Source organism: Dipodomys merriami, unplaced genomic scaffold (assembly GCF_024711535.1).
Source record: "Dipodomys merriami isolate MVZ:Mamm:240054 unplaced genomic scaffold, mDipMer1.0.p SCAF_10, whole genome shotgun sequence".
NCBI classification, from domain to species: Eukaryota; Metazoa; Chordata; class Mammalia; order Rodentia; family Heteromyidae; genus Dipodomys; species Dipodomys merriami.
The window spans coordinates 15,625,089-15,634,049 of record NW_027202271.1 but is presented as its reverse complement, the minus strand read 5'-3'; the positions used below and the strand labels follow the sequence as shown (position 1 = coordinate 15,634,049).

At 56.4% G+C, this 8,961-nt stretch overlaps 1 protein-coding gene across 1 annotated transcript; it reads right to left on the bottom strand.

Moving 5' to 3' along the window:
- Positions 1-370: 370 nt before the first annotated feature.
- Tamalin (trafficking regulator and scaffold protein tamalin) lies at positions 371-8,761 on the bottom strand. The gene is made up of 8 exons (XM_070041410.1): positions 8,436-8,761; positions 6,373-6,422; positions 4,483-4,537; positions 4,278-4,380; positions 2,530-2,623; positions 2,360-2,426; positions 2,157-2,223; positions 371-910 (listed from the first exon to the last, which is right to left on the bottom strand). The coding sequence occupies exons 1-8, from the start codon at positions 8,676-8,678 to the stop codon at positions 390-392; spliced, it is 1,200 nt and encodes a 399-aa protein (XP_069897511.1). The 5' UTR covers positions 8,679-8,761; the 3' UTR covers positions 371-389.
- Between the last annotated feature and the right edge of the window lie 200 nt (positions 8,762-8,961).

Here is an 8,961-nt window from a genome sequence, read left to right as displayed (position 1 = left end):
AAAGCTGAGGAGAGGGCTTCATGAGACAGGTCTCTCCCACCTGAGGTTGGGGAGATTTTCCTGGACATCCCACAAGGCACTACTGACCCAGACTAAAGGATAGCACACCCATCTTTGGGTCCCGACCCGGAATGCCTATTCTACTCCTGTCCCAGGATCCCACTGTGGTTTAGAGGGGAAGGAAGGGACCTGGTAGAGATAAGCCATGAGCCAAGCAGGCCAAGCCCAGGCTAGCCAAGGACCCTCTCCCGAGGCGCTGGGCTCCTGGGGTCCTCTGTGCCGGGCACGACCACCACCACCTGCCCTCACGTTTTGCACTGGTGTTACGAATGAATAAATAAATAAATACCTCCCCGCCGCCCCCACCCCACCCGCCCCATCCCCGGCCCCTACAGCTGGCTCTCTTCCTCCTCCAGGGAGCGATTGAGTCCCGGGATGAACTTGAGCAGCCGCCGGCGGAAGCTGCGGTACTTGGTCTTGCGCAGGCCGGGCCCGCACAGGGCCTGCTCGCGGGCCTCAGTCCAGAGCGCGCCCGGCGCGCCCCCGCCGCCGCCGCCGCCGCCCGGGCCCGCGCACCGCACGCTGGCGCTGCGGCTCAGGGCGGCGCGCGGCACCGGGCCGGGCATCGAGGCCGCCGGGGCCTCGGCGGAGCCCAAGCCGGGGGCGCGCGCGGGGGGCAGCGGGGGCGGCAGGGCAGGGGGGTCAGCACCCCGGAAGAAGCACGTGTGGTAGACGGCGGCGTCGTCACCGGGGTCACCCCGGGTCCGCCGGGCACCCCCGCGGGGACCTCCTCCGGGGGCAGAGAGCAGCGGCCCGAAGGGCAGCGAGCCGGGGAGCAGGCCTGCGCCGTAGAGGCAGGAACGCACGGACTCCAACGTGTCGTAGATGCTCGGGTCCTTCACCACCAGCCCTGTCGGGGCAGCAGACACCAGGGAGGGCCCCGAGTGAGGCCTGGGATCCGAGGGCCCAGGTGGGAGGCCTAGGTTCTGTCTGTTGACCCACTCTCCCTCCCCGCCCACCCCGTGGTCCTGGCCAAAGCCCAACTCCAAAGACTCAACTTCTCTCATCCGAAAAAAATGGGTAGGGTACGCTGGTGGCGCACACTTGTAATCCTAGCTACTCAGGAGGATGAGATCTTGCAGATCGAGATTCAAAGCCAGCCTCGACAAAAACTCCGTGGCACTCCTATTTCCAATGAACCATCCCCCCAAAAAAGCTGGGCATTGCTTAACAAGAAATGTACTCGGGCTGGGAAGGTGGCTCAGTGGTAGAGTGCTTGCCTTGCATGCATGAGGCCCTGGGTTCGATTCCGCAGCCCCACATAAGCAGAAAAAGCAAGAAGTGATGCTGTGGCTTAAATGGTAGAGTGCTCGCTAGCCTTGAGCCCAAGAGCTGAGGGACAGCACTCAGGCCCAGAGTTCAGGCCCCACTACCAAGAGAAAGAAGGAAGGAAGGAAAGCATCTGACATATAATGTAACTCCTCCATACATCAGCTTTATAGTAATAAGCTGGCAGTGGAGCTGTAGCTCAAGTGGTAGAGAGCTAAAAAAGCTCAAGGACTTCACCCAGGCCCTGAGTTCAAGCCCTACAACTGGCACACACACACACACACACACACACACACAATCAACTGAATTCTAAACTCAAGCTCCTCCTCTCCTGGTACAGGGGCTTGAACTCAGGACCTGAGTGCTATCTTTTAGCTTTTTCACTCAAGGCAAGCGCTCTACCATTTGAGCCACAGCCTTTTTGGTAGTTAACTGGAGATGAGAGGCTCACAAACTTTCCTTCCTAAGCTGATTCTGAATCATGATCCTCTGGTCTCAGCTTTCTGAACAGCAGCGAGGATAACAGGCTGAGCCACTGCGGCTGGTTTATGAACTCAAATCTTTCCACTTATGACAGGAGGGCCACCAACAGGATTGAGAAGCGCTATGCAGCTGGAAAATAGAGGTAATACAATGTCACATTTTGCTTCATATGGCAATTGTGAAAACGAGGATGTTCAGCAGCCCAGGCCTGTGTGGTGCCCAAAGTAGTAGCTCAGCAAACCCTTTGTCGCTGTGGAGGGAACAGAAGCCCAGTAGCTGGCAGGGATGGCAGACTGGGGGGTCTACACAGAGTAGGCAGCCCCTCCCCACCCCAATCCACTCACCATGCACCAGCCGCTGCTCCTGCACCATGAGGGATCTGTACTCTCCCCACTTCTCGTACAGGGTTTGCTGCAAAACACACCCCCCCACCCAGCGTCAGCGTCGAGGACTTGCTTAACCAGGGATCAAAGAGGTTTCCAACACAGGAAGGAGCCCTAAGAGGGCAGGGGGATGGGTGGGGGCTGGATGCTCATGTGCCCCTTACCTTCAGGTATTGTAGGCGAGCCTCCAGTTCTGCCTTCCGGATTGATGTTCCATACAGAGTTTCCAGTCTGAAGAATTGAGAGAGCAAAGGGGGAGTGAGCCCACAGGCTCACTTGATTGAGCAACTAAGCTCAATCAAGAACCCTCAGGTGCCATGGCTCCTAGTCATACCTCAGAACATTGCCAGATGCCTTGATGATGTCGACAATCTCCCGATGCCGGATGCCTTCCACATTCAGTCCATTGACACTGGCAATGGTGTCCCCTGCCAGGCAGAGAGGAGGTCAGCATCAGCTCCACAGGGCATGAGGGAAGAATTCGGATCCCTATGTTGGCCAGGAAGGGATGGGTAATAACCTCAAGGAATACTCGTGTGTGTGTGTGTATGTGTGTGTGTGTGTGTGTGTGTGTGTGTGTGTGTGTGTGCGCGCCAATCCTGGGGCTTGAACTCAGGGCAAAGGCACGACCCCTAAGCTTCTTTTGCTCAAGACTAGTGTTCTACCACTTGTGCTACAGCTCCACTGATAAGACTTTCCAACCAGAGCTGGCTTTGAACCAGGATCATCAAATCTCAGACTCCTGAGTAGCTAGAATAACAGGGGTGAGCCACCAGCACTTGGCCTTCAAGGAATACTCTTGAACTCCTTCCCTCCCCCATGCAAACGTGTAGAAAGACCTTCTCGATATTACTTTTACTCTGTCCAATGGTGGTACATGCATGCTACCACAATTCACCAAGGTACATGCCTGTAATCTCAGCTATTTGGGAAGCTGAAACAGGAGGATTCCAGGTTCGAAGCCAGCCTTGGTAATTTAGCAAAACCCTATCTTAAAGTTACAGGGCTCAGCTGGGAATGTGGCTTAGTGTTAGAATGCTTGCCTAGCATGCCTGAAGCCCTGGGTTCGATTCCTCAGTACCACATAAGCAGAAAAAGCTGGAAGTGGCACTGTGGCTCAAATTGGTAGAGTGCTAGCCTTGAACAAAGAAGCTCAAGGACAGCACCCAGGCTCTGAGTTCAAGCCCCAGGATTGGCAAAAAAATTAAATAAACGAATGAATTGTAGGACTCAAGAGTTCTTGCCTAGCATATGCAAGGCCCTGGGTTCAATCCTTAAAATCACAAAGAAAACAAAAACCAAAACCAAAAAGTCATTTTCTCCCTGCCTACAGAGTCCACTAGTTTACCCAGGCCTGGAGTACTTCAGCCTAGGTACCAGGGTACAATAGGATGCATTAAGCACCCACATATTCACACCCTTAGGTAGGTCTGTCCCCAAAGGCTAAGCCCTCCTAGGCCCCTGGACTGCTCCTAGAGTTTCTGTGTAGCTCATATCTAAGGGAGCCAAGTGCCAGTGGTTCACATCTGTAATCTTAGCTACTAGGGAGGCTGAGATATGAGGATCAAAGCTCAAAGCCAGATGGGGAAGAAACTTCTGTAAGACTCTTATCTCCTGAGTAGCTAGGACTTTAGATGGAAGCCATCATTTCCTTCTTAAGAGGATATAACGTGGGTACCCTAGTTTGAGCTGTGTTGGGGCAGGGTAGACTTTCTGGTTCATATCAAATATACAGTGGAATGCTGCGCCTGTTCCTGCCCCAGCTCCAGTCCATGCTGGGTTGTCAGATTGCCAGGAGGAGGCAGATCAACAGCACAGCAGTATCATCACCATTTACTAGACCTTGGCTCTGTGCCCAGAGAGCATCCCCCCTTTGTGGTGCTATGCCGTAATGATGTGTTGTTACCCCCATTTTGCAGACAGGACTGTGCAAGATCACATTTCCATAGATCCCAAACCTGGATTCTGTCCATTTACTCTCTGGCCTTCTCAAAGTAGAAGGGTTGATTTCAGGAGCGATTTCTCACACCTCTTAAAGTCATATCCTGCCCCAGTGCCCTGTTTTCTGGGCTCTGGCCCCACCTGGCGTGAGTCCAGCCAGCTGGGCAGGACTGGACTCATGAACTCGGCAGACAAAGGTCACCATCTCCACACGCTGTTCCTCTCGGTGGTGAAGGCCATAAGTCTATAACAAACAAGGGGACCCTCAGTCTGAGGACAGGCAGATCCATCTGTCCCTCGGGCTGGCCTCCTGACCCCTAACCCCTCCATGCCCCGTTTTTCCCACCTGGATCTCAAAGCCAAAAGTCTGGTTATCCTCCTTCTCCAAAGTCAGCACCTTCCTGCAGGAGACACAGGGGTCAAGACTAACAGAAGTTTGAAGCATGGCAGAGCCAGGTGGTGCACACCCATAATCCCAGCACACAGGAGGCTGAGGCAGGAAGGTAGTGAGTTCCTGGTCAGCCTGAGCTATGTAGACAGACAGTTCTAGGCCAGACTGAGCTATGTAATGACATCCTGTCTCAAAAGCCAAACCAAACCAAAGCGATCCAAAACAAAACAAAACAAGCATAAAAAGTAGGAGCGTAGCAATTCCATAGTTTGGTCCCCAAGGATGTGGAAGTCTAGATTAGAACATGCCAGAAGGACCCACAGTTTCCAGTGACAAGTCACTCACAGATTTTTGGAATGTCCTTCCAGACCCAAGTGAAATTAGCCTCAAGGAGCTACACACAGAATAAACCAGAGTTTTTCTTTTGTCCTCTCTCTCTCTCTCTCTCTCTCTCTCTCTCTCTCTCTCTCTTTGGTGGGGAGGAGGGTGTATAGCATCAGGGATAGCTGGCCCTTAGAGTAGGCTAGTTGCACCCCAGCCTTCTACTGAGCTCCAGGCCACATTCACTGATGAGTTAAGGTCTCAAATTCGGCCCCAGCCAGGAGCCTCTTGGCCCCACCCGTCAGAGGCCAGTCACGAGGGCTCAGCACAAAACCACAGCTGCTCCTCCCAGCTGTGGTGGGGCCAGCCCACCAGATGTGAGGGCTGGGGGAGGGGAGCCTGAGGCCGCCCCTTCCCGCACTGAAGGCCTGCCCGCTGGACACAATGGTCTGGAGCTGCTCCAGATCCTCGCCTGCTGGGGGAGCCCATAGTTTCCTCTGCCCACCCCACCCCCTTCCTTCCCGCCAGCCAGAGGCAGAGTTAAAGCTGTGTTAGAAGGCCCCTTCAAGTCTAGCCGCCTGGGAAAGGCCCTGGAGACCAGGCCCCTCAGCTTCCAGCCTGACCCTGGTTTCCCCACCCCCTTGTACCAACCTCCCACCTCTGATCCAAGTCCTTAACTCGGAACCACAAGTCTTTCCCTGTGTGTCCTGGGGCAGACCTGGAAGTTCCATGTCTGTCTCTGTGTTCTTTGGGTTTCTGGAAGGGACAGTCAACGTTTATTGCAAAGGACCAGATGGTAAATATTTTAAGCTTTCTTTGTGGGCCTCATAGGGCCTCTGTCATACATGGATCTTTGTTTCTTTTTTTACAACTCTTGGAAAAAATATATAACAATTGTTAGCTGAATCTGGCCAATAGGCCAGGCATGGTTTGCTGATCCAATTCAGAGGAAGTCAGGACTGAATCACTGAGGGGACATGAGCAGAAAAACTGTGAGCTCCCAGGTCTTGGGCAAGTCCTACTTCTGACTATCTCTGGTCCTCCCTAGCCTGCCACAGAATAAGAGGATTATCGTACAACTAAGATTTTGGGCTCAAAGCTGGTCATATTCAAGTCTAGTCTTAGTGTGGCCCCAGTTTGCTGGCCTGAGTAGGCTCCGGGGTAAGCCCTGCAGGCCAGGCCTGGGGCAATCCCACAGCTCTCTGCTGCTGCCCTCACTCTCCACCCCTTGCAGATCGTGATCTTCCCGGGGAGGGGGTAATTGACAGGGACTGGGGGTGGCTGAGGACTACCTCATGAGTCAAAAGTCCCCACCTCCTTTCTCTGCCACCCCTACACAGAGTGTGCACCCCCACCTGCCCCTCATTCCCAGTGGGGGAGCCATGGGGAAGGGCGGAAGAATGACACCCTGGGCTGGGTTAAATGCTGTGTGTGTGTGTGTGTGTGTGCAACACCCCCCTCCCCACTCCACCCCAGCACCTCATCTTTTGGACCACCACAGGGACTGGGGTGGGGGTGACTCACCGCTGCTGTTCAGGACTCTGACTGAGGTTCTTCCAGCGGAATCCTGAGCCCTGGGGCAGGAAGACAGACAAGAAAGACAGGTGAGAGGGGGCTGTCCTTGAGCAGAAGCTGCCAGCCACCCTCTAGGAGGTCCTTCACCTGGGCTCCAGCTCTGGATACAGCACTCCATTTCCCACCTGTCTGCCCTTTCCCTACTCCACACCTGTTTAGGTGCTGATGTATCTTTACTGAATGCAATTATTAGTATTCCCTCCAGGTTTGACCTCTGACTCCTGGGACCTTGGGGACACAGCTGTCTTCCTGTGTCCTAGATGACTCCTTGAGGTTTATCTTAGAGGTTTCATGACCCTCTGAGTCCGGGATCAGGACACTAGAATGGTCTTCACCCACCTCCATGGGACCCATGTCGTAAGGGCTTGGCCTTCCAGACTCTAAAAGCTGAGGCGTGGGCTTTTTCCCAGCAAGATTCAAAAAGGGGTAGGGAGCCCACAGGCTTCCCTAGCAAGGCACTCCAAGACCCCGTGCCAGGTGAGTCCCCATCGAATGACCAAGTGAGTGACTTGGGAGAGCTGAGACAGAGGCCCAGTTCTGAGGAGACGGCAATCAGCTTGGAAGGTGGCAGAGGAGGTGCCAGTCGGCTTCAGAGACCAGTTGTCCATCCTTGCTGCAGGCACCTTCAGCCATTCCTGGGTCTCTCAAAATTACCATGTATTTTCTGGGACACACACATACACACACAAACCTTAGAGGCCAAACTTGTGTCACTATACTTAAGGAGTGACATTGTGGGTTCTTTGGGGGGAGAAGAGGTGACAAAGCTGAAGACCCTTGTCTCTTCGGGGCCCTCAATACCCAAAAGCGATGTCTCTCTTTCCCCAAAATTTGGTACCCGGAGGAAGCCCCGTCCAGGACCAGTTCTTTCTCCAAGTGCCCAAACACCCAAACAGCCCAAGATCTTCCTGCTTGGTGCTCCGGACAATCCGCGCCCTGCGTTCCGCTCCAAGACAAGAAAGAGGTGGGGACTCTCTTTTTTCCAGAACCAAAGATTAGCTTGGGGCTATGTGTGCATTTCCTAAATGGGCCAAGAAGGAAGGACTAGGCAGCAACAGAGAGACCCCTTTGTCTTTCAAATGATTTTCATAAAATGCAAATTCTCAACAAGCTGCTCATTGTGTATGGGGGGCGGGGGGACTAAGGGAGGGGAGGGGGTGCTGCCTGGAGAAAGGCCACCAGTTCCCTCTCCCCACCTGGGAGTCGCGGGTCGCTGAGTGCTCAGGTCCTGGAGGCCAGAGGAAGAGCCCCAAGGAGAGGGAGCCGCAGAAGACGGGTGCGGCCCCATCCTTCCTGCCCCTAGAGCGCCCCGCGACCCCTCCCACCGCGTCCGGTCCTGGCTGAAGTCCAAGGAGCGGTGCCCTCGCACCCACCCCGCACCACAGTTGTGGGGCAAGGCAGTAGGCCCCAAGTTCAGGAATCTGAGCGCCCCTCCGGAAGGGTGTGCTCTCTCGGATCACGTACTTCTTTAAGAAGGGACGGCACGCGGCGCGGCCACCAACCCGGTCTCTCTCCCGCTTGGGGCTCTGGGCACCTTCACTCGTGTGGGGGGAGCAGAGGGATCTAGCCCAACTACAGAAAAGCTCGGGAGAGGGGGTCCTGGGAGCTTCCAGACACTTGGCTCTGGAGAGGCAGGACAGGGGTGTGGGGAAAAGAAGGGCGAGGGGCGCTCGTAGCCAGGTGGAGTAGGTCGGAGAAAGGGGGTGTTGGGACGGAGTCAAGGCAGAAGAACAGAGGAAGAAGACGGGGGGGGGCGAGGGCGGAGAGTGGAGTTGAGAGATTGGGGGCGGCATGGAGGCGGGGGGCCCGGGTGGGGACGCTTTGCGCCTTCTTGGAGAGGCCGTGGGAAGTCAATTCGGGTCAGAGGGCTGGACAATGTGGGACATTCAGCGGACCCGGCGCAGAGCGTACTGTGTGGAGGGGTGGGAGGGTCAATCAGGCGCTGGTTGGGGTTCAGCAGGTCCTGAGCATGGGACCCAGAGTACGGAGACTCGGGGCGCAGAAGGACGCACCTTTCGGCGGGGCAGGGTGCCGCCGGACACGGCGAGCGCGCGGTACAGCTCGGCAGGATGGTAGTCCTCCAGCGCCGCGTACAGCTCCTCGCCGGGGGGACCCGGGGTAGCCGCCGCAGCCGGGCCACCCGAGGCCGGGATCGGGGTGGGAGCAGCTTCGGAGTCCGGAGCCCGGCCGGCTGGGTCCGGGGCGGCCGCTGCCTCCTCCTTCTGCTGCAGCTTCCTGAGCCGGCGGAGGGTCATGGCTCCGGCGCCCGGCGCCCCTCCAAGGCGGCTCTGGCTCCCCTCGGCGGCGCTAGAGGCAGCTGGGGGATGCCAGCCGAGCCAGCCGCGTGTCGCCTCCCTTTATAGGCTCCGGAGCCGCGTGGGGCGCAGCCCGCGGTGGCCTCGCCCCCAGCGCGCAGGCTCCTCCCCAGCGCGCAGGCTCCGCCCCCAGAGCGCAGGCTCCGCCCACGGGAAGGGGGGTGTGGGGGGGGGGAAAGACCGCTGCCCCGGAGCCCCGCCTACGACGTTCGGTGACCTGCCA